General features: G+C 38.2%; 1 protein-coding gene across 1 annotated transcript in view; it reads right to left on the bottom strand.

The window, feature by feature from the left end:
* Positions 1-216: 216 nt before the first annotated feature.
* Positions 217-26498, bottom strand: part of RNF169 (ring finger protein 169) — an 83272-nt gene continuing 56990 nt past the window's right edge. The window contains exons 4-6 of the mRNA XM_067750345.1: positions 22587-22705; positions 2375-2474; positions 217-1923 (exon numbers count right to left, since the gene is read on the bottom strand). Of these exons, the coding sequence (XP_067606446.1) occupies positions 739-1923; positions 2375-2474; positions 22587-22705 (1404 nt within the window). The 3' untranslated portion in view covers positions 217-738. The remainder of the gene's footprint in view (positions 1924-2374; positions 2475-22586; positions 22706-26498) is intronic.

Here is a 26498-nt window from a genome sequence, read left to right as displayed (position 1 = left end):
TCGTTGGGAGACCCAGCAGTCAGTCTGGGCTATGCCCTTAGTAGTTGAGAGAAACTGAACATCTGCACTGCAGTTTCATCATCTAAAAATGGGACTAATACCACTTACATGTTAGGTCTCCTGAAAAGACCAAATTAAACAATGACTATGAATGTGGTCTGTCAACTATATAGCATTAATCAAATGTTATTTTTTAAACAAGGAATGTAAATTAACTTTTGTAGAAGCATAAAAACTGATTTAATTAGGAATATTTACTTGCGGCAAGGGTAAGAAGGGGGAACATAATCTTTATGGATCTGCCAAAGAACTACACTGTTCCACTTCTTTGAAAAAAGATGGAACTAATTTTTATCTGCATGGCTGATTTAAAACAACACCTGCTGAAAGAAGTCAGGAGGTCTGTCAGTTTGAGAAGGTGTCCCCTTTTCCTCTACCATTTCTAACCCCGGCCATTGTGCTCCTGAATCTCACCCCAAGCAGGGGATGCCAGATTTGGCCCAGACGCCCTAAGGGTTGGGTCACTTAGGGGGTGAGGAGCGCTTCTGGCCCGGGTCACAGGGGGGCAGAGATGCAGCTTCCTTGGCTATATATACTACAAAGGCCCGAGACCTCTCAGAATCATGCTAGACAGTGTTTTGCCATTAAAAGAAACCCAAAGTGAGAACATTCATTTCTTCAGGGTAAATGATCAAGCCCAAAGACCTCTGAAAAATAGGTAACGCTGCTCGTCGGGTGCTACTTGGCCCCAGCCATGCTACTGGACCGCAAGAGGTACTGATCCATGCTTCCTTTTCGCCGACTCACAGTCCGCCTCTCATTGTCAAACATGCGCTGCAGCTGCAGAGCGAGCTGCCGGTCCTCTTCCTCTTGCTGCAATTTCTGCTCCATCTCTCGCAGTACTGGGTCTGCTGGGGCCAGACCCACCTCACCACTGCTTTGTCGCAGTTTCTTAAGGGAGCCATTTTGTTCCAAGTGCTTGGTCTTACAGCGTCTTTTCCTGCCCCGACGCAAGGAAGGAAGTGGCTCCTCACCTAGGCTGTCTGCCAGAACACCATTAGGCAGATCAAAATGATTCACTGTCTTCAGCTGTTTCTTTGTTTTGAGGACCCCGCCCAAAACACTGTTTTTAGGTAGCACTGAACTAACTGCTGAGATTTTCATAGCTGTTGTTATACAGGTTTTATCTAACTTGGCATCTGGGGATGACCCTGACCCTTCAAACTGCTCTCTCTCCAAAGAAGTCCCACTGGCTCCCACTTTGAGTTCTGAAGAACAGCAGGTTTCTAATGGGATCTCAGTGCTCCTTTTACTGTCATTGCCCTGCTCTGCTTTTGTCTGGCTAACAGAGGGGAAATAATCAAGGTCAGTGGGGGTAGGTCCTGTATACTCAGAGAGTACTTGCCCACTGGAGAGTCTTGTATTTAAAGCCAGAAGTGGCTTCTCCTTGCTAGAATGGGTAACTTCAGTGACGAGTAAGTCTTCCCCTGTTTCTGGAGCCAGGGAGGTGAGGGTGGCTTTTGAAAGGGTCTTTTTGATCTGCCGCTCCTGAAAGATCTGTTCCCACTTTTTGAGGATCCGTGGACTGGCCTCATAAGAAGTCTGCTTCTGCAGGCTTCTGTTTAGGTTGCGGGGTGTTGATTTGATGATGAGGGGACTCAGTACACGGCCATCAGGGAGTCTCTTGGGAGGAGTACATGGTGAGCAGACAATGGGCTTGAAATGGTTTAGTTCTTCGGAGATGCTGTCGTTGCTCTCAGGGCTGATGGAGCGCTCTGGCTTATGCAGGGAAGCCAAGGATGAGAGGGAGCTGAAGGGCAGACGCTTTTCAATGGTTAAGTCAGGGGCTGAGAGGCAGCGGTTGTTTTGGGTGGACAAGAGGACACCAATGATAGGGTTGGAGGCTGGGGTCATGGTTGTGACCTGAAAGAGATTTAAAAGATTACAGATACATACATATATATACATATTTTTTTTTCTTCGTAATTCCTTCTTGATGGTAGAGGGATAGAGAGGAAAAGGGTAAGAAAAGGGATAAAGGGTCATATGAGCCTAAGAAATGTGGAAAATCCCTAACCTAGAATGCACCCACCATTTGCAGAAATTCCTACATACTTGAAACAATTAATGAAATTGAAAATTCTGGGTAAAAAAAACTCATCCAGAACTTTTAAGAAGGTTCTTCTAGTGGCCCTCATTCCACTCGTCTGGCTACTAATTCAAACTCTCTTCCTTCACATCTATTTTATAAAATTCTCCAACATAATTAGTATGCCTAGGACCCATTCTGCCTCTTCTCATCTGGAACAGTTTCTCCTGTGGCCGTGCGCAGGATGGGACTGGAGAGCCCCGGAAGCCTGTGTCTGAGGTCTACCTTGGCTTTGCTGGTTGGGGCTGCTCTCAGTCTGCCCTTCACTCTGTCCTGACCAGTGTCACTGCAGCTCTGACTCCTTTCCATCTTGGAATTTAGGTTCCTAAAAGAGAATAAATAAAAGACAAGTAGTTAAAAGTAGCCCATGATTGCTAAGGAAAAAGAATGACAATCTCTTCTGTGCTTTCAAAGCCACACAGCTACAATAGAAAATGAATTCATTTATTAACAAAATACATTCTAAGAACAAATCCTGTCCAAAGAGAGAGGGAGTTCTCCAGAGAGGACATCTGGTTTAAGCCTTTGTTTCCAAACTCAGATCCTGCCTAAGTAACGCAAGACCAATGGCTATTTCACTCATGCTTAGAGAGATGTAGGGACACCTCACCTTCCTTAATAGGGTGGATACAGTATTAAATCACCTTTACAAACAATACATTTTTTTCCTTTGATTAGGCCCAAACCTCTCCTCAAGCAATCTAAATCAGCCATGAAACAAGTATTTAAGTACTTATAAAATGCATAGCAATGCACTAGATTCCTATGCAAGGAGTAAAAATTAAATATAGTCTCTCCCTTAATCCATTACATTTGAGCTTCCAGAGGCCTACATCCTTTGGAATTAAGGTTTCAAGAACACATGACTTTTCTTTTTTTGTCTTAGGCATGCATTACATTATGACTTTACAATGCAAACCAAAAACCAAAGTACCTGTATTATAACATTAATCTTACTGTGTAAGAATTATGTACAGATGACTGTCACCTGCCCCAGAGACTGTAAGTAGGGATTCTTGACTATCTTATTACTCACCTTTGTTTTCTACTCTCCAACTCTTGCCTAATACATGTCTGGTGAGACTAATGCTTTTACAAATGTTTGCAAGAGATATTTTACCTGTGATACAACTCTACTCTATAAGCATTTAACAAACGCTTACTATATGCCAGTCACTGATGAGCACTATCTGGGCGCTGGAAATACAGAAAAGAATGAGGTACAGTCTAGGTCTTCAAGGAATCAAGAGTCCAGTGAAGCAGACAAATAATTCAATACAATACAGTGAAATGGTACAACAAAAAAATGATGCCTAAGAATGGCATAAAAGAGAGAGTTATTAATTACCTGGGATGGAGTGAGAGCAGGGTTGTAAAAGCCTTCCTACCGGCATGTGTATTTTGAAGGATAAATAAGAATTTGCCAGAAGGCAAGATGGACACATAGCCATGTAGAGGATCCCAAACAGAAATTATTTCCTTGAGTGATTCTATTTAGCTCTGGAATGGAATAATCATATCTACTCTTTGGAGCAAAAGATTTAAAATTTTACTATGCCAGATTAGTTCAGAGAAAACTTATAAAGGAGGCAATAAGGTACATTCCCAGAGTTCCTCTCCTCTCCCTACATCTCTAGTGAAGGCCTAGCCTACCTATTCCAGCATTTCTGTGTTATTCCTCCCATTCAAACCCCTCTCATCCTATGTCTCATAGCCACATCACCTTGCTAGATGGCTCCAATTTGATGAACTAATCTATGCTATGGTATTAATAGGAGAAAATGATGGCCAACCTGTATCACATGTTTGCATTTTACCAAAAAAATTCAACACTGAACCAAAAAATAAAAATAATGTGAGAGTTGTACCATCTGGTGGGAGGTATATTTTGGAGCAAGAAGGAAACTTCAACATTACCCTATAAAGGCAGCTGCTTACAAGTCAGCTTGGTTTGTATTTTACCTAGAATAATACTGAAATTCATTTGCATTCCCAGAACTCACAAAAACTGTCAGTGGTGCAAGTTACCCAAAAGTAAACTGTACAGTATATTAAAATGCTGGGGTGAATAACATTTACTTTGGGTCAAGAGGAATGGATATAGAGCTGAAAGAGACAGCATTACTATGTCAAATATGTGACTTGTTTCGCATGATTCCATTGGAGAAACAAGTACAAACTTAAAGGAAAAGGTTTCCTGATCAACATAAGAAAGAACTTTATAACTTTCAATAGTAAGAGCAGTTCAATGATATCTGCCTTGGGAAGTACTAAGCTCCATGTCATTAGAGGTGTTCAAACTGAGGCTGGATCTACACTTTAACAAACATTCCAAAATTTAAAATTAGCTTAATATATATACTTTTCTTTTTTTTTCACGGTACGTGGGCCTCTCACTGTTGTGGCTTCTCCCGTTGCAGAGCACAGGCTCTGGATGCGCAGGCTCAGCGGCCATGGCTCACGGGCCCAGCCGCTCCGCGGCATGTTGGATCTTCCCAGACCAGGGCACGAACCCGCGTCCCCTGCATCGGCAGGCGGACTCTCAACCACTGAGCCACCAGGGAAGCCCAATGTATATACTTTTTAAAAAACAGGCTATGCATCCATTTTGTCAGCAATAACAGTCAAATTTAAAGACACTGGCGACATGCCCAAGTTATCTGATGTACAAATGACAACTACTTGTTGCTGGGGAGAACTTCTTAACATGCCCTCTAAACTCTGTTTTGGTGAAAGAAAAGGCCCAGGGAAGAAACTCACACTTGCAGCACTCAAGCACACAACAAGGACACCTAAATAGTTTCTGACAATCTAAAACCTCAGTATGGCTGAAACCATCACTGTCTCTTCCATTCATTTGATTAGCAGACTATACTGAGCACCAACTCTGTGCAAAGCACTTGAGACAGGTTGATGAAAAGATAATTTTGACCTACAGAAGCATCCAGTCACTGAAGTTCACCACAACATACCACAAAGGGGCTTTAGAGAGCAGTAATTATAGAACTAAACTCTTCAAGTGTTTTCTTTTAAAAGTTTCATAGTTTTATCTCTTACAATTAGGTATCTAAACCAGTTTGACTCAATTTTTGTACATGGTATGAAGTTGGAGTCCAACTTCATTCTTTAGCATGTGGATATCAAGTAGTCTCAGCACCATATGTGAAGAGACTCTTCTTTCCTCCACTGAATGGTCTTGGCACCATTACTGACAATCAACTGACCATAGATGTATGGGTTTATTTCTGGACTCTCAATTCTATTCCACTGATTGATATATCTTTCCTTATTTCAGAACCATACTATTGATTTCTTTAGCTTTGCAGTAAGTTTTGAAATCAGGAAGTGTGAGTCCTCCACCTTTGTTCTTTTTCAGGATTGTTTTAGCTATTTGGTATCCTTTGCAATTCCATATGTGAATTTCAGGGTCAGCTTATTCATTTCTGTGAAAAAAGAGATTGCAATTTAAATACGTATTGTAATGAATGTGTAAAAAACAAATTGGGAAGTATTGCCATATTAACAATTTTAAGTCTTCTAATCCATGAGCACAGAAAATCTTTTCATTTCTTAAAGTCTTTAATTTCTTTCAACAATGTTTTCTAGTTTTTAGTGTACGTGTCTTGCACCTCCTTGGTTAAATGTATTCATAACTATTCTGAGTTTTTGGTTTTTTTGTTTTTTGAATTTTATTTATTTTTTTATACAGCAGGTTCTTATTAGTCATCAATTTTATACACATCAGTGTATATATGTCAATCCCAACTGCCCAATTCATCACACCATCACTCCCACCACCCCCCGTCGCTTCCCCCCCTTGGTGTCCATACGTTTGTTCTCTACATCTGTGTTTCTATTTCTGCCCTGCAAACTGGTTCATCTGTACCATTTTTCTAGGTTCCACATATATGTGCTAATATACAATATTTGTTTTTCTCTTTCTGGCTTACTTCACTCTGAATGACAGTCTCTATATCAATCCACGTCTCTACAAATGACCCAATTTCATTCTTTTTTATGGCTGAGTAATATTCCATTGTATATATGTACCACATCTTCTTTATCCATTCACCTGTCAATGGGCATTTAGGTTGCTTCCATGACCTGGCTATTGTAAATAGTGCTGCAATGAACATTAGGGTGCATGTGTCTTTTTGAATTATAGTTTTCTCTGTGTATAGGCCCAGTAGTGGGATTGCTGGATCATATGGTAATTCAATTTTTCGTTTTTTAAGGAAACTCCATACTGTTCTCCATAGTGGCTGTATCAATTTACACCCACCAACAGTGCAAGAGGGTTCCCTTTTCTCCACACCCTCTCCAGCATTTGTTGTTTGTAGATTTTCTGATGATGCCCATTCTAACTGGTGTGAGGTGATGCCTCATTGTAGTTTTGATTTGCATTTCTCTAATAATTAGTGATGTTGAGCAGCTTTTTATGTGCTTCTTGGCCAACTGTATGTCTTCTTTGGAGAAATGTCTACTTAGGTCTTCTGCCCATTTTTGGATTGGGTTGCTTGTTTTTCTAATATTGACGTGCATGAGCTGTTTATATATTTTGGAGATTAATCCTTTGTCCACTGATTCATTTGCAAATATTTTCTCCCATTCTGAGGGTTGTCTTTTCGTCTTGTTTATGGTTTCCTTTGCTGTGCAAAAGCTTTGAAGTTTCATTAGGTCCCATTTGTTTATTTCTGTTTTTATTTCCATTTCTCTAGGAGATGGATCAAAAAAGACCTTGTTGGGATTTATGTCAAAGAGTGTTCTTCCTATGTTTTCCTCTAAGAATTTTATAGGGTCCAGTCTTACATTTAGGTCTCTAATCCATTCTGAGTTTATTTTTGTGTATGGTGTTAGTGAGTGTTCTAATTTCATTCTTTTACATGTAGCTGTCCAGTTTTCCCAGAACCACTTATTGAAGAGACTGTCTTTTCTCCATTGTATATCCTTGCCTCCTTTGTCATATTAGTTGAGCATAGGTGTGTGGGTTTATCTCTGGGCTTTCTATCCTGTTCCATTGATCTATGTTTCTGTTTTTGTGCCAGTACCTTATTGTCTTGATTACTATAGTTTTGTAGTATAGTCTGAAGTCAGGGAGTCTGATCCCTCCAGCTCCGTTTTTTTCCCTCATGACTGCTTTGGCTATTTGGGGTCTTTTGTGTTTCCATACAAATTTTAAGATTTTTTTGCTCTAGTTCCGTAAAAAATACCATTGGTAATTTGATAGGGATTGCATTGAATCTGTAGATTGCTTTGGACAGTATAGTCATTTTCACAATATTGATTCTTCCAATCTAAGAACATGGTATATCTCTCCATCAGCTGGTATCATCTTTAATTTCTTTCATCAGTGTCTTATACTTTTCTGCATACAGGTCTTTTGTCTCCCTAGGTAGGTCTATTCCTAGGTATTTTATTCTCTTTGTTGCAATGGTAAATGGGAGTGTTTCCTGAATTTCTCGTTCAGATTTTTCATCATTAGTGTATAGGAATGCAAGAGATTTCTGTGCATTAATTTTGTATCCTGAAACTTTACCAAATTCACTGATTAGCTCTAGTAGTTTCCTGGTGGCTTCTTTAGGATTCTCTATGTATAGTATCGTGTCATCTGCAAACAGTGCCAGTTTTACTTCTTCTTTTCCAATTTGTATTCCTTTTATTTCTTTTTCTTCTCTGATTGCTGTGGTTAGGACTTCCAAAACTACGTTGAATAATAGTGGTGAGAGTGGACATCCTTGTCTTGTTCCTGATCTTAGACGAAATGCTTTCAGTTTTTCACCATTGAGAATGATGTTTGCTGTGGGTTTGTCGTATATGGCCTTTATTATGTTGAGGTAGGTTCCCTCTATGCCCATTTTCTGGAGTTTTTATCATAAATGGGTGTTGAATTTTGTCAAGAGCTTTTTCTGCATCTATTGAGATGCTCATATGGTTTTTCTTCTTCAATTTGTTAATATGGTGTATCACATTGATTGATTTTCGTATATTGAAGAATCCTTGCATCCCTGGGATAAATCCCACTTGATCACAGTGTATGATCCTTTTAATGTGTTGTTGGATTCTGTTTGCTAGCATTTTGTTGAGGATTTTTGCATCTATATTCATCAGTGATATTGGTCTGTAATTTTCTTTTTTTTTGTAGTATCTTTGTCTGGTTTTGGTATCAGGGTGATGGTGGCCTTATAGAATGAGTTGTAAGTGTTCCTTCCTCCACAGTTTTTTGGAAGAGTTTGAGAAGGATGGGTGTTAGCTATTCTCTAAATGTTTGATAGAATTCACCTTTGAAGCCATCTGGTCCTGGACTTTTGTGTTTGTTGGAAGATTTTTAATCACAGTTTCAATTTCATTACTTGTGATTGGTCTGTTCATATTTCCTATTTCTTCCTCGTTCAGTCTTAGAAGGTTATACCTTTCTAAGAATTTGTCCATTTCTTCCAGGTTGTCCATTTTGTTGGCACAGAGTTGCTTCTAGTAGTCTCTTAGGATGCTTTGTATTTCTGTGGTGTCTGTTGTAACTTCTCCCTTTTCATTTCTAATTTTATTAATTTGAGTCCTCTCCCTCTTTTTCTTGATGAGTATGGCTAATGTTTTATTCATTTTGTTTATCTTCTCAAAGAACTAGCTTTTAGTTGTATTGATCTTTGCTATTGTTTTCTTTGTTTCTATTTCATTTATTTCTGCTCTGATCTTTATAATTTCTTTCCTTCTGCTAACTTTGGGTTTTGTTTGTTCTTCTTTCTCTACGTCCTTTAGGTGTAAGGTTAGAGTGTTTATTTGAGATTTTTCTTGTTTCTTGAGGTAGGGTTGTATAGCTATAAACTTCCCTCTTAGAACTGCTTTTGCTGCATCCCATAGGTTTTGGATTGTCGTGTTTTCATTGTCATTTGTCTCTAGGTATGTTTTGATTTCCTCTTTGATTTCTTCATTGATCTCCTGGTTATTTAGTAACGTATTGTTTAGCCTCCATGTGTTTGTGTTTTTTACCTTTTTTTCCCCTGTAATTCATTTCTAATCCCATACCATTGTGGTCAGAAAAGATACTTGATATGATTTCAATTTTCTTAAATTTACTGTGGCTTGATCTGTGACCCAAGACGTGATCTATCCTGGAGAATGTTCTGTGCGCACTTGAGAAGAAAGTGTAATCTGCTGTTTTGGGATCGAATGTCCTATGAACATCAATTAAATCTATCTGGTCTATTGTGTCATTTAAAGCTTCTGTTGCCCTATTTATCTTCATTTTGGATGATATGTCCAATGGTGTAAGTGAGGTGTTAAAGTCCCCCACTATTATTGTGTTACTGTCAATTTCCTCTTTTAGAGCTGTTAGCAGTTGCCTTATGTATTGAGGTGCTCCTATGTTGGGTGCATATATATTTATAATTGTTATATCTTCTTCTTGGATTGATCCCTTGATCATTATGTAGTGTCCTTCCTTGTCTCTTGTAACATTCTTTATTTTAAAGTCTATTTTATCTGATATGAGTATTGCTACTCCAGCTTTCTTTTGATTTCCATTTGCATGGAATATCTTTTTCCATCCCCTCACTTTCAGTCTGTATGTGTCCCTACGTCTGAAGTGGGTCTCTTGTAGACAGCAAATATATGGGTCTTGTTTTTGTAACCATTCAGCAATCTCTGTCTTTTGGTTGGAACATTTAATCCATTCACGTTTAAGGTAATTTTTGATATGTATGTTCCTATGACCATTTTCTTAATTGTTTTGGGTTTGTTTTTATAGGTTCTTTTCTTCTCTTGTGTTTCCCACTTAGAGAAGTTTCTTTAGCATTTGTTGTAGAGCTGGTTTGGAGTTGCTCAATTCTCTTAGCTTTTGCTTGTCTGTAAAGCTTTTGATTTCTCCATCAAATCTGAATGAGATCCTTGCTGGGTAGAGTAATCTTGGTTGTAGGTTCTTCCCTTTCATCACTTTAAGTATATCACGCCACTCCCTTCTGGCTTGTAGAGTTTCTGCTGAGAAATCAGCTGTTAACCTTATGGGAGTCCCCTTGTATGTTATTTGTCATTTTTCCTTTGCTGCTTTGAATAATTTGTCTTTAATTTTTGCCAATTTGATTGCTATGTGTCTTGGCATGTTTCTCCTTGGGTTTATCCTGTATGGGACTCTCTGCACTTCCTGGACTTGGGTGGCTATTTCCTTTCCCATGTTAGGGAAGTTTTCGACTATAACCTCTTCAAATATTTTCTCGGGTTCTTTCTCTCTCTCTTCTCCTTCTGGGACCCCTATAATGCGAATGTTGTTGCGTTTAATGTTGTCCTAGAGGTCTCTTAGGCTGTCTTCATTTCTTTTCATTCTTTTTTCTTTATTCTGTTCCACAGAATAAATTTTTTCTTTATTCTGTTCCGCAGCAGTGAATTCCACTATTCTGTCTGCCAGGTCACTTATCCTTTCTTCTGCCTCAGTTATTCTGCTATTGATTCCTTCTAGTGTAGTTTTCTAGTGTAGTTATTGTATTGTTCATCTGTTTGTTCTTTAATTCTTCTAGGTCTTTTTTAAACATTTCTTGCATCTTCTCGATCTTTGCCTCCATTCTTTTTCCGACGTCCTGGATCATCTTCACTATCATTATTCTGAATTGTTTTTCTGGAAGGTTGCCTATCTCCATTTCATTTAGTTTTTTTTTCTGGGGTTTTATCTTGTTCCTTCAGCTGGTACATAGCCCTCTGCATTTTCATCTTGTCTATCTTTCTGTGAATGTGGTGTTTGTTCCACAGGCTGCAGGACTGTAGTTCTTCTTGCTTCTGCTGTCTGCCCTCTGGTGGATGAGGCTATCTAAGAGGCTTGTGCAAGTCCACTCTATGACTTTTGATTGGAGGAGAATTTAATCCATTTACATTTAGAGTGATTATTGATAAGTAAGGATTTACTAATGCCATCTTAGTCATTGTTTCCTAGCTGTTTTGTAGTTCTCTTGTGCCTTAATCCCTCTCTTGTGGCCTTCCTTTGTGAATTGGTGATTTTCTATAGAGGTATGCTTTGATTCCCTTTTTATTTTATGTGAATCCACTGTAGGTTTTTGCTTTTTGGCTATCATGAGGCTTACATAAAACATCTTATAGATATAAGAGTCTATTTTATGCTTGATAACAACTTAACTTCGATTGCATACAAAACTTTACCCTTTTACTCTCCTCCATTTTGTTTCTAATGTCACAAAACACTTGATGTCTTTTTATATTGTGTCGTCATTAACAAATTAGTTTAGCTATCATTTTTAATACTCTTGTCCTTTTAACATTTATACTAGAGTTAAGTGGTTAACATATCACCTTGTTAACATTATTAAAGTATTCTTAATTTGACTATATACTTACCTTTACCAGAGTGTTTTACATTTTCATATCTTTTCATGTTACTAATTAGTATAATTTTGTTTCAGCCTGAAGAACTCCTTTCAGCATTTCTTGTAAGGCAGGTCTAGTGGTGATGAACTCCCTCAGCTTTTGTGTGTCTGGGAAAGTCTTTACCTCTCCTTCATATATGAAGTACAACTTTACTAGATAGAGTATTTCGGCTGGCAGGTTTTTTTTTTTTTCCTTTCAGTGCTCTGAATATATCATCCTACTCCTCTGGACTGTATCGTTTCTGTTGAGAATTCTACTGATAGCCTTATGTGAGTTCCCCTGTAAGTTATAATCCTTTTCTCTTGCTGCTTTTAAGATGCTCACTTTGTCTTTTATATTTGACAGTTTTATCATAATGTGTCTGTTGAGCCATACCTTGTATGCCTGTAAGCCCTGTACTTGCCCAGCCTCAAGATGGAAGAAAGAGCCCAGAGTAAGCAACAGAGACATCAATAGTTTAATGGGATTAAACAGGGATCTCACATGTCTGAAGCAAGGTCCTGGAGTGACACTCCACTGTGTGCAGCAGACAGTGGGCAAGACATGGCAGTGGTCTTCACTACCAGGGGGAGAGGAAGGTTACCAGTTATAGGGGGAATTGATGTCAGGTTGGCTCATCAGTTACCAGGGCACGAGCAGAGGAGCACGCCCCTTACTGCCCCTTTGATAAGCTATCATGGTGGAGATGTTCTGATCTAAAGATTAGAACAATCACTAGATGGGGAGGGGGGAGGGGGTACAAGTATATAGGCATTTACTGATTAGGCTCTATGATTAAGAGGGAAGGTCAGTTATGTGAGTAGGGTGTAGGTGAAGCAGGGACTAGTTGAGCAGGGGATGTACAGAGAGCAAGAGAACAGCCATCTTGGGCTGCCTGATAATACAGTGTCTTGGAGAGAATGGCTTTAAGTTTAGTTTGTTTGGTGACCTATGAGCTTCACAAACTTAGATATCCAAATCTCTCCCCAGATTTGGGACGTTCTCAGCTCTTATTAATTAATTTATTTATTTTTACATCTTTATTGGAGTATAATTGCTTTACAGTGTTGTGTTAGTTTCTACTGTACAACAAAGAGAATCAGCTATACATATACATATATCCCCATATCTTGTAGCTCACTGAGCTTCCTTAAAACAGCTAATTTGAAGTCTTTGTTGGATAAATCACAGACCTCCATGTTTTTTGGGATCCAATACTGGAAGACTGTTGTGATCTTTTGATGCTGTCATGTTTCCTTGATTTTTCATGTTCCTTGACATTTTGCATTGCTGTCCTCACACTGAAGTAGCAGTCACCTCCTCCGAACTTTACTAACTGCCTTCAGGAGAGAAAAACCTTCCAACAGCTCTGGTAGGGATGCTGGTATTTTCTCAGATCTTCTATGGATACACCAGCTCCTTGCTTTCTCCCTCTGTGGCAAAATTCTCAAGCTTGTATGCCTTCTCTTGATCCTCCAACATACCCGGCCGAAAGCTGACAGCCTCCATTTTGTTTTCCCAAGGGTGGCAGTAAAGCTCATTTGTGGTCTCTCCCTTGCCCACAGATTCTAGCTGGCTTTCTATACATGCTTACTGGCCATATGCCAAAACTCGCTCACTGCCACTGGGAGCATGCACAGGGAACTGGCCACAGAGTGGAAGCATGTGTGAATGAGGCATGTGGAGCGATGGGAGTGCCCATGGGCCAGTTGGGAGGATCCATAGGTGAGGCTTCCCCAGTGACTTGTGGGTGGAGTCTGTAATGTAGTTAGTAAGATCCTCATCCCTTTAATGCCCTCTGAGAGCCCTATCTGCTGCTTTCCCAGACTCTTCCTTCCCCTAGGTCTGTAGATCATAATTCAATACTCTGGTTGAGGCAGGAGAGAAATGGGCTTCCTATAAAGTTGGAGAAGCCAGGTGTTCACTCACACTCTCTTACTTTCTCCCACAGGGGCAATCACCAGCCAGGAAAATCTCTCTTGAACCTGAGTTCTGCTTCCCTGGGGTAGGGGTGATGCAGGTTAAGTCAAAGTGTTTCTCTTACCCTCTCTAATGTATCAAAGCTTGTACTTTTTTTCCTCCAATGGTGTGCTGGAATATAGATTCATAAAGGATATTGGCCTGTAGTTTTCTTTTCTTGTGATGTCTGCATATGGCTTTGGTATCAGGGTAATACTGGCTTCAAAGAATGAATGAATCGGGAAGTATTCACTCCTCTTCTAATTTTTGAAAGAGTCTGAGAAACATTCATGTTGATTCTTTTTTAAATGTTTGGTAGTTACACCAGTGAAGCCATCTGGTCCTGGGCTTTTCTTTGCCAGATGTTTTTTGATTACTGGTTCAACCTTTTCACTTGTTATAGGTCTATTCAGATTTTCAATTTCTTCTTGAATCAGTTAGGTATTTTGTCTCTAGCCAGGTATACAGTATTATTCAAGTCTTCTATATCCTTTGTTTATCTTTCATCTGTATAGTCTACCCATCATTGAAAGTGGGTGTTAAAGTCTCCAACTATTAATATTAAAATGTCTATTATTCCCCTTAATTTTGTCAGTTTTTGCTTCACATATCTTATGGACCCATAATTAGGTGTACATGTGTTTACAGCTGTTATATCTTCTTTGCGGACTGACCCTTTTAGAATTATACAATGCCTCTCTTTGTCTCTTGTAATAATAAAGTCTACGTTGTCTCATATTGTATAGCTATTCTAGTTCTCTTTTGGTCACTGTTTACATTTTTCACTTTCAACCTACTTCTGTCTCTGGATCTAAAGTGAGTCTCATCATATATTTGGACTATACTGTTTTTAAATCCATTCTGCCAATCTCTGCCTTTTAATTGGAGAGTTTAATTCATTTACATTTAATGTAATTACTGATAAGGAAGGACTTATGCAATTTTTCTATTTATTTTCTATATGTCTTGTACCTTTTTGTTCCACAATGTCTACATTAACGCCTTCTTTTGTGTTAGATATCTCCTACTGTACCATTTTGATTTCCTTCTTATTTCTTTAACTATGTATGTTTTAGTTATTTTCTTAGTGGTTGCCCTGGGGAATTACAATTAACATCGTAATTGAAAACAATATATTTCAAATTAATACCAACTCAATTTCAATAGCATACATAAACTTCGTTCCTATATAACTATATTCCCCCAATGTTGTTATTGTCACATGAAGAGTCACAAAAATCATGAGTGTGAAAATATCGTGTAAACCATCAATATAATATATAGATATTATTATTGTAGTATTTGGTCAGGTTAAGAGACTTCAATGCTGGCTGAGAATCATCAGCAGTAAACTTGATAATGTTCCTAAGATTTAAGAGCTCAAACAATACCTTTGCTAAAAAATAGAGGAAGTAACTACTCCTCCCATCTTTGTGCACATCCATTTCTATATTCCTAAACCCTCACACAGTGCCTGGCACATAGTGGATATATTCAATAAATTTCTTATAAGTGAATAAAAATATATACAGAAATGCCTACGACATTCTTAAGGAAAGGAAAGAAAACTTCATCATTTATTAGGACTCTATTATCTGTCAGGCATTGTGTGTTTTAAATATACTGTACCTCATTTAATCCATATAGAAACCCTATAAATCAGCATCTTCAATTTACAGACAAAGAACTGAAGGAAGTGATTTTTCCAGGTCACATAGCTGAAGCCAAAGTTTAAACCTGTATCTCCAAGACTCTAAGGCCTGTGCTCTTTCTACCACAGCATACTGATATTACATTCTACTCTACTCTGCCACAGAATAGACCCAGCACGTCTAGAGAAGTTCTCTCTTCCAAACACATAATGAAGTCATAAACAAGAGACAGCAGCACTGTCTGAAAGGCAACTAGCTTAAAATTTCCACTGCCAAGGGACCAGATGGTTTCTGGGATTTCTAGTTAAGCTAAAAATACCCACAACCACAATGCATCTGACTTACAAACAAAGAAAAGGAGGAGCAGCCAGTATAAACATGCAGCTGGAAAGCCAGAAGATTTAATGCTTATAAAGCACTGCTTAAAGGGTTTTCAAATGGTATTACATGATATAAAACATTAGACACCTCATGTTATTAACTGCTCACTCATCACTCTCTCTGTCTCTCACATACCCATACCACATTAGTTTTTTAATCAAACTCTCAGGTCTGGCAGAGCTGAGTTCCACCAAGAGGCTGAAGGTCAGAGAGGATCCTCCTCCCAGCCCCTAGCCTGGGTGTGTGAGGCCTCCCACCCCCACACACATACTTGAATAAAAGCAGCAGCTTCCTTAGGCCTAGCTGTAGCTGCCACGCACCCAGAAATGGGTAAGATTTTGTTACAATCCTTCCCTTGTATATTTATTGTTGGGTTATCTGCCTTGTGTATACTAGCATTCTTTCTTTTTTTTTTTTTTTTTTTTTACTAACTAACTAACTTACTTACTTACTTATTTATTTATTTATTTATGGCTGCATTGGGTCTTCGTTTCAGTGCACGGGCTTCTTATTGCGGTGACTTCTCTTGTTGCAGATCACGGGCTCTAGGCGGGTGGCCTTCAGTAGTTGTGGCACACGGGCTTCAGTACTTGTGGCTCACGGGCTCTAGAGCACAGGCTCAGTAGTTGTGGCGCACAGGCTTAGTTACTCCACGGCATGTGGGATCTTCCCGGACCAGGGCTCGAACCCACGTCCGCTGCATTGGCTGGCGGATTCTTAACCACTGTGCCACCAGGGAAGTCCCTCTTTCTTTTTTTAAAGTGTAAAATTTAATGGTTTTTAGTATATTCACAGAGTTATTTAACCATCACAATTTTAAAACGTTTCCATCACCTCATAAAGAAACCTCATACCCTTTAGCTCTTACTCCTAAACCCTGCCTTCTCCTCCAGCCCTAAGCAACCACTTATCTACTTTCTGTCTCTACATATTTGCCTATTCTGGACATGCACTAGTATTTGTTTGCTGATGGATAGGAACATTGTTTCCACCGCTGTATTTCAAAAGGCCTAGAGTAATGCAAAAGGATTTGAGTCCCCTCAAACAAGAGGATAACTGGACAGCTTCTTACCCACCTCTGTACAATCTTGTATTATTTTAGAACAAGACAGGGTATAAATTATTTAAACAAACAGAAGGAAGGAAGCTTTCTGCTGTAAAGGTAGATCATTTCAAGACAAAGAGCTTAAGCACAGAGCCTTCTGTCACAGGGTTCTGACAATGGTTTGCTAGAAAGAGCATAGGTTTGGAGTCAAGAGAGACCTGAGTTCCAATTCCATCTCTGTCACCCTACTCAGGTGAGAAGTTCTGGGGTGAGTTACTTAACCTCTTTGAACTGCATTCTCCTCAGCTGAAAAATGAGAATGTTATAAATCTTATAGGATTAATGTAAGAACTAAAGGAAATGAGGTATGTAAAGTACTGAACATGGCAGGAAGCCCTGGGAAAAAGCTAGTTCCCTGATGCTACCCTTCACCATCCTGCCAGACCCCTCTGAAAACCACCAGTATATTCCTACTTTAGTACGGCAGAGAGATTACTGACACCTCTAAAACCTGCTCCTTAAATTCCACATCACTTCTCCTTAAGGTATCTTCCTTTTCCATCCATACTCCATACTCTTAACAAGATTTGTCCTCTTAACCAGCTCATCCACTTGATTTGCTTCTATTCTTTTATCCCTCCCCCAACACACACACACACACACGCTCACACACACACACACACACACACGCACACACACGACCTGCCCCAGGCCATCATCAAGCCTTGTGGTTTCTTTTAAATCACTACCTCATTTTTCTCTCATAGTCTCCTTTCCCTCGTGGTTACTGTTTGGACTATTCCCCACACATAACTTGCTAAGTCTAATCCTGAGATTTTTACAGAACTCACTAACTGCCCCTTACCCTTTCCTTTTCATGCCCTGGTCACATTTCCTCCACCTTTTAAAACCCTGCTCTAAGCCACTTCTAGACACTTCAGTTTTAGAGGCGAAAAGAGTCTTAAGAAATCATTCAGGGAAATCCCCTGCCCAGCAATAGGTAGGGCATAACAACTTGCATTTTACATAAATGATACAGAAGGAGGTCAACTGATTTTACTCAAGCTCACACCACTAATTCCCTAAAACTCCCTAGACTGGCTTCTCCACCCTCATCTCTCTGGTTTGCCTCCTTTCATCAATTCTAAAGCTAGCCCTCCAGGGCTTCCCTGGTGGCGCAGCGGTTCAGAATCCGCCTGCCAACGCAGGAAACGCAGGTTCAAGCCCTGGTCCAGTAAGATCGCACATGCCGCGAAGCAACTAAGCCTGCGTGCCACAACTACTGAGCCTGTGCTCTAGAGCCCGCGAGCCACAATTACTGAAGCCTGCGTGCCTAGAGCCCACGCTCTGCAACAGGAGAAGCCACCGCGATGAGAAGTCCATGCGCCACAAGGAAGAGTAGCCCCCGCTCGCTGCAACTAGAGAAAGCCCGTGCACAGCAACGAAAACCCAACACAGCCAAAAATAAAATAATTAAAAAATAATAAAGCTAGTCCTCCAGTATCACATCATTTATGTGTCTGGTATCTGTCCGCTGAAAGCATCTATATTTTCATTCGTTCATTTTAAAAAAGAGGAACAAGTATGCATATTTTAATTCACTACAACACTGGCTGGGCATGCAGTTAATATGACTGAGTCTGCAGTCAGTCTCTGTCTCTATCTCTCCTTACACACACACCTTAGAGGAAGCATAGACACTTCAGGTCTCTTTTGCTGCACCCGACTCTGAACCACAGACCCAGGCTTAAAGTATTTGGACATTAGAAAACAATATAATGTAGTTAATTTCTACTTAATTAAGGCTTAATTATTACTCAGTGTAACACAGATTTTTCTTTTACAGAATATATAAAAAGGATCCTCATAAGCTACTGTTAATGTATTAAAGAGCTAAAGACAACTTTATAGTATAAAAGCTTTATCAATGTGGTCATTAGACTCCCCCTAAATCCCATATTAATCCTATGGAATCTAGTCTAAACAACAGCCACCAGCCAATCTGTTTCCTCCACAGCTCCCAGAGTCCTCCTTCCTACAGACTCTGCAAGTTTGACAATTCTGAAAAAGCCCCCTTTAACCTACCCAAGGGCACCAAGACCTATCTCATTAAACATTCCACAAGTATTTATTGAGCCTCTATTATGTGCCAGGCACTGTACTAAGTACTGTGAATACAATGGTCAACAAGACTTTTGTCCCTGCTTGCAAAGGATTTAAAGCCTAGTGGGAAAATGGGCAGAGGCAGCATAGTGATCTATAAGAAAGTCATGGGGGACAAAAGGGTATAGTGGAAAGAGCCAAGAAATCTCAGTTCTAACTCATTGTCCTACTACTCTAGCAGTCTAAGATTTGGCAAGCCATGGTCTCTCGCTGAGCTTTAGTCTTCTCACCCATAAAACAAAGGAATTAGATAAAACAATATTTAAGATCCTTTTCAGTTCTAAGAGTTCTAAAAGAAGATAACAAAATAGCAGCAGCTATACTCACTGAAGGCTTATCATATGCCAGTAATCTCACTAGGCACCGTTTACTTAAGATACAGTTTTGTACAGAATGGCAGTACTGGCATTACTGCATCACCTTCTTTTCTTTATTTTTTAAACTGGAAGGAGGATAGATGGTTTGATTATATTTCTTTTTATGGTTATACCCTATTCCCAAGAAGAATTTTAAGTGACTTACAGTAAAAATACATAAAGAATGAGCGTTAATAGAGAATAAAGACCACATTAAGTAATAAATATGAGAAGAGTATGCCAAAAATTATTTCTTTAATTATATGCCATGTTGGAAGGTCATGATGACTGAATTGAAAACTCTGTCTTAATTCTAAACTTCCTGACAGCCAAAGCAAAGAGGAAAACACAACTGAACGTGTAGCTCTTAGAAAAGACACTAGCTCAACAGAGAAAGTTTTTCCAGACTGAGTTTTTAGAATAACTTGCAACCACGTTTTTTGTTTGATTCTTCTAGTGGTGAAGAGGGCATGAGGAATGAGGGGAAATAAATGTAAACAAATAAACAAACCAGTTTTTCAGATATTTAAAATAAAAGCCTAACTTTATAATTATATATCTTATGGTTCAAGTTAATTCTTTTCAATTCACATATATTTTATAATTTACTTAGAAATGACCTTGGGTTAACTATTACTCTATCTGCCTATTTGGAAGAAGTTTCATTTTCAAAGGGCTATAGAACTTTATTAATAGTGCTGCAAAACATTCTTTGCTTTGAATGTTTCAAATGAAAATAGACTGAGCTACTGGCAAGACTCAGCCAGAATCTATTGATGGATTCCTTCCAAAATAACCATCCTATCAGGACTACTCACTCTTAACTCCATGCTTTTGGGCTTAAGAAAGAAAAGTTAAGTAGATAAGTAAAATAAATGCAGATTAATTTGATTTAAATACAGATGTAAAAAACTTTAAAGCTTTTACAGATGAACTCTCTTTAGGAAACAAACTTGCAGAGAAAAACCTATTCTTCTGTTATTGCTTAACAGACAGAAAAAAATGCATTTGAAATATCCCAAAACTGTTAACAATGCTAATTCTTTTTTTCTTGTGGTAAAATATATATAACATGAAAGTTACCATTTTAACCATTTTAAGTTTACAGGCACATCGCTATGCAACCATCACCATGCTAATTCTTTTTTAATATATCCATATGCCTCATCTCATTGTCAGCACTAACAACTTCATATTGTTTTCCTAAATATCATTTAGAATTGAAACTTAATATTTTCTTAACTAAGAAGTAAAACATGTTGACTAAATAAGAGATGCAATTCACAGTATTACCATAATAAATTTTCCAACCTAAAGTTTCCATGACATCAGCAAACTATTTCCTAAAAAGATAACCCTACCAACCAAATCCAATTAATTTTTTAAAAAACTGTACTAATAACTGAACTCAGCCCACAACCTTGGATATTTGGAAAAAATAAATGCTGAAATCCATATATGTATAATACTCATTGCAACATTTCTTAACAATAACATGTTAAGTAAATATTTTCTTATAAATTAATCCCATTGTGACTCAATGATACATACTAAGGGCAAGGATGGGTCAAGGAGCAGGAAAAGAAGATATACCACACATATTCCAGAGCCACACATAATCAAAAGCACACCCCTCTGTATAGACTTTACATTTTGCCCTTTAGAGAAGAATTTTCTAAGTTCCTTGGTAGGCATTTCTAAGTAACAACATATTAACCTTCTACCCACTTTAAAAGAATGAATTACAGGGGTAGAGACTGGAATTGGTAATAAGTAGTTCACCTATCCAGTGTCCACTCCAATTAACTGGGGCAATTTGGCCTTGGCATCATATTTGGGTTTTAATAAAATTTTCCTTTTTCCCAAGTAATTTCAAATGAAGAGATATTAACTAACTAATCACAGACTGCCTAAAGCAACATTTATTTGTTTCAGGGGATATTTATGGTGACTTGATTGGAATTAATATGATCTTCTCTTTTCAGTAGATCCCTCTAATAAACATTAAGATACACCCGCTATAAATGGGGAAAAATCCACATACACATTCAGAAGCTGACGATTCTTAGTCAAGCAATCTTGAAATTTTTAACTTTACAGGGCATCTATAGTTCAAGCTCATATGCATAAAGCAAGAGTTTCATCATCACCATAAAAGGTTAAGTACACTGGCTTACATCTTACGTATTGGGTTCTCATTTCATCAGTCAAGCTACAGTGGCTACAATCCAGTGGCCATTCAACAAATGTCAAATGAGTGAATAAACTGTTTAGGAAAGGGCCTTCCTGGAAGGAGTTACCATCACCCAGAGAAGGGGAGGCATTTAAGAGGAGAGGTTTAGCGAATTTTACTCACAGAAATAACAGGAAATGCTCAATATTCTGTAATAACCTATATGGGAAAAGAATCTGAAAAAGAATGAATATATGTATATGTATAACTGAATCACTTTTCTGTACACCTGAAACTAACACAACATTGTAAATCAACTATACTCCAATAAAATTTAAAAAAGAAAAAGAACAGGAAAATCAGAACATATACCAAAAGGATTCAGATATAAAAAGAACAGGGTTCACAATAGTATGAACTTTATAACATTCTTAAACTTGGTAGATTTTTTTGGTCATATTTATTAGTGGGTAGCAATAAAAAGCCTTAAGATATAAAGGGTCCAGGTACATGTCCATAGGAACAGCAAGAGAGATACACTTCATAGTGCTGTGGGAAGGAGAAGAACCCTAGAAATAAGGGTGAGCAATGCCAGCTCTAAATCAAAAAAGACAACAAAATGGGGTAAAGACTGTGTCTTTTTATATTAAAAGAGAGGGCATGGCACATAGTACCTCCTGCCTGTTGAATAAATGATTCCTTCCAGCTTTCCTCCCTTCTTTCATTTCTTCTTCCCTTCCTTTCCCTCCTGCTATCTATCTACCTACCTACCTACCTATCCATCCATCTATCCATCCTTCTTTCCTTCCTTCCACCAAGCCCTTCATTATTCTTCCATCACCCAACATTCATCCAATTCCTCCTTCCTTTCCTCCCCAGGGCCTGCAAAGTCTAAAGGAACAAGAAGTGCCTTGACAAAGGTCTTAAAAACTTTTTAGTTTGCCCTCCTGAAACCTATCAATATATATTTTAGTTCCAGGCATTGAAAATACATCAACTCTGGTCTCAAGTTCCTATTAAGAGGAAAAAAGTCCACAAAGAAAATCCATGGATATTGTCTTCATTATCAATGGTTGTTGAAGAAGGCTTTGTTGTTTCCTCCCAGAAAAGAAAGTTCAACTCTGCAGCAGAGCAATTAGTACAATCTTACCCTGAGGATATCCGAAATGGGTAAAATTTACTTTTTTTTAAAATTTCAGGTCAGCCCCTTATTCCTAACCCATATTTGAAAGCCAGTTCCCCCGTTTTCCCTCACTCCCACCTCCCCCAAAGTAGCTACAACAAACACTTTAAAGCTCCCCCAGTCTCTTTTGTCTCATATCCCAAAATGAAAGAACCCTGACTGGATTCAGTATCAGTCTCTTACCCTGCCAGGAAAGATAAGGAGTAGGAGTTGTTCTTGGAAACAAATGCCGAGCGGTGTGTCTGTATCATCTTGCCTCGAGAAGGTTCTTCATTCTCTGAATCTGAGAGACGTGCAGGACACTGGCAGGAGACAAGGGAGACAACACTGTCCATTTGGGGTTCCCATGGAATCTCCCAAAGCTATTGTTCAAATCTTTCTTTCTATTATATGTTCTCTCTGAGTTCCAATCTATGTTTCCAACTGCCTCTTGGGATACCAATCTGGATATCCCAAATGCAGCTCAAACTTAATATATCCAAAATCAAACTCAATATTTCTCTTCTCTAAGTCCCCCTACCAACCCAGTTAGAAGCTTCAATGTCACCCATGACTCTTTCCTTTCCTTTCTTCAAAGTCATAATAACATTGTATAGAGGTTTTGAGTACCCCAACACATCCAAATATTTTATTTCATCTACTCTTTAACCTACCCCACTAAGAAGGGACTATTGCCTTTTACAGATGGCAAACTGAGGCTCAGAATAGTTAACCTGCCTAGGATTGTAGAGTTAATAACGCTGGTACTGTGATCCAGAGCATCTGTCTCCAAACTGCCTCCACGTTATTTCTACTTTGCTCCATTCTACTCCAATGTCTTTCAGATCTAACTCTTCTCATGAATACTCATTGTCACTGCCTTTCCTTAGATTCTCATCATCTTCTGCCTTGACTACTGCAATAATCTACTTATGGGTCTTGCTCTCTCCAGTCATTCTTCCCTCCAACCCCCTCCATATTATCAAACACACAGACAGAATCCCATCACTCCCCTGCTTAACCGTTGGTGACTTCAGGATAAAGTCTAAATACCTCAGCATGATCCAATAACCTTCAGAAACTAGATCCAATCTTCCTCTAAGTTTTTCTCCCACCAGTTCCGACACAGGGAACTCCTTGAGCTCTACTGCAATCATACTACTTTCTACTCTCCACATGTACCATCACAGTCTTTCAAAACTCCTATTCTTTTGCACATGCTATTCGTCCCTTTGCCTAAGATTCTCCTTCCGCATTCTCTGCCTATAAAATACTCACTGGCCTTTCAGAGGCATCTTAAATGTCACTTTCGCTTCCAAATACCCTTAGATCAGCTTTTTCCATCTTGCTGACACTCATTCATTTACCTTCATTTTATTTTAGAGTCTCTTTTTGAGAGACTTTAAATTTACATTCAAAGTTTCTTTTACGTGTGTCTTTTGCATACACATATGAGGATCTGCTCATGATTCAATATGAGTGTCTTCTTTATAGGGGGAGCAACTAATCACACTGAACTGTAGCTTCTTATTTAGGAGTCTGATTTCTGCTGTAGACAACAGACCCTTTGAGAGCAAGTGACCACCTTTTCTTTAAAACTTCTGATACCATTATATAGTAGGTAAACAAAAAAAGTCTAATAATCTAATGATTAACCAGTTTTCTAATGATTCAATGACTATCAAAGCTAGAGTTGTAGACAGAGGCATGCAAGGCGTCTTTTGGCTCAGAGTACCCTGTATTCCTTAAATGCCTTTTATTCTCTAGGTTGATAGGCACATTCATACAACAGGCTATGTTTCCAACAGCCTTTAAGAAACAGTTGAAGGATTACAATTTACAGAGAAGCTTTTCCATTCTGTAGGGTATCTATCCCTCCTTAAAGAACCCTGTTGTACAAACTATTCACTGGAGAAACTTTAATAGCACTAACCCATTACCAAATTTATTGGAAAGAAAGTAAAAGTTTTGACATCAACAGACTCAACGGGATAAATAATGGCAATTTTTTTTTAGGTCTTTCTGCATAATCAATTCGGTACCAAATAAAACAATGTTCAAATTCCCGCTCTATTACTTAGCTATCACTGTCACTATAGGTTAATTGCTTTACCTTTTTGAGCCTCAGTTTCTCATCTATAAAATTAAAAATGATCTGTCTACTACGTATATTGTGATAAACCATTAAAAACACATGGTGCATTAGCTCACAAGTAGTAAGTGTTCAACAAAAGGTAGATTTTATTTATATCAATTTTAATACTATTAATCTTTTAAGAAAAAACTCTGGTATTATAATAGGTATATGCCAGGTTCCTTTTAATTGTTGAAAATAAATTTACATTATTATAAATAAATAATTATATAAACAGAAGGTACCCTGACCCCCAATCCCTCTATATTTCTACCCTCACGAAACCTAGAGCCATAAGATAGGAAAATATTTACCTCTCACCTTTAACTTTGGATAAAAACAAGCATACAGGACTATCGATTCCTAAAATGGAAATCTCTAAAATGATATTTTTTTAAACGTTGTGCCTAAAAAAAATTAAAAGAATGATAATACCCAGGGTTGGCAAGGGTGCGAGGAAATTAGTTTAGCACATTTGTTTACTACTGTTTAATACAAACTTTAAAGTTCAAAGTTTAGTACAAACTTCCTGGAGGTCAACTGAATAATAAGTACCAAAAAGTCTTAAGAAGTACACTCCCTTTGATCTGATCATTCCACTTCTAGTAATTTATAAGGAACTAATGAGGCATGTGGATTTCATCACAGCAGTGGTTTAAGACAGCAAAATATCAACAGATTAATTAACTGGATAAATTCTACAGTAAAGAATAACTAGCAGACCACTAAATAATGATATGGGATTCTTTATTTACATGGAAAGACATCCAGGACTTATAATTTATTAAAGAAGGTTATAAAACAGTATGTATACTGGGTTACATTTTCTGAAAAGAAAAACAGTACATTTTATACACACACACACACACACACACAGACACACACACACACACACAAACACACTTAGAAGTGAAGTCGGGAAGAATATTCACCAAAATGTTTATAGGAGTTTTCTCTAGGCTATGGGATGACAAGCAGTTTTTCACTTTCAACTTTATAATCTTTAGTATGACTATAATTGTTACACCAAATTGTTTTCCAACAATTTGCACTACTGTCGGTATTAACTGCACCATAACAAATCGTAATAAATTAAACATCGTGCCTATTTTATTTTCTTTCTGAATAAATAACTGTTTCTAGAATAAGCACTTTTCTTCCTCTATTTGGATTCAACTTGATAAACACGTATCAAACACTTGTGATGTGCAAGGTACTATGGGATATTTAAAAAACAGTAAGACACATTTCCTATACTTAACAAACTTACAAATTAAGTAGAGAAACACAAACACACAAATAACCATAATGTAAGGAAGAATGAAATAAGTCCTATAAAAGTTACAAAGTGAGGAGAGAAAACTTGAAGAGAATGGATGATGGGAGTGGAGAAAAAGTGAGGAATCCCTATAGGTTCCAGGAAGGTGACAGCTTTTGAACTGGACATGGAAAGATAAATAGCCTTTCAACAGGTAAGGTCAGTGGCATTTCAATGAGATGAAACGCAAGAGCAAGGATTCTCAGGAGGGAAAGCATAGATTATACATTTGGGGGAAAGCAAACAGCTCTGTTCCCTGGAGTTCTCGAATGTAAGCAAAAATGGAAAGATAAGCTAGAATAATACTAAGGACCTGAATGTTGGGGTGAAGAGTTCTCATTTAATTCCACAGGAAATGGGGAGCCACTGAGGTTTTTGGAGGAAGACAGTGAAATGATCAGTCCAGCTCTAATCATAATACTCTCTATATAAAATATAATCCTTCAGCTGGCTTTTCACTGAGACCACTTGAGCTTCTTTTCAGTCCCAATATGAATGCATCCTTGGCTAAACTAAATGAAATTACTTGTTCAACACCAAAATTTCTTAAGACATATTTAAAGTAAAATTTTAAAAGTCCTCAAAAATATAAAAGCAAACGGAAAAAAGGTAAAATCACAAAAATCTAAAACTTAAAGTGTTCATAGATCTGATTTTATTCAAT

The sequence above is a fragment of the Pseudorca crassidens genome, chromosome 9 (assembly GCF_039906515.1).
Source record: "Pseudorca crassidens isolate mPseCra1 chromosome 9, mPseCra1.hap1, whole genome shotgun sequence".
Taxonomy (NCBI): Eukaryota; Metazoa; Chordata; class Mammalia; order Artiodactyla; family Delphinidae; genus Pseudorca; species Pseudorca crassidens.
Note: the sequence above shows the minus strand (reverse complement) of the source record. Positions and strands in the feature narration are given on the sequence as shown.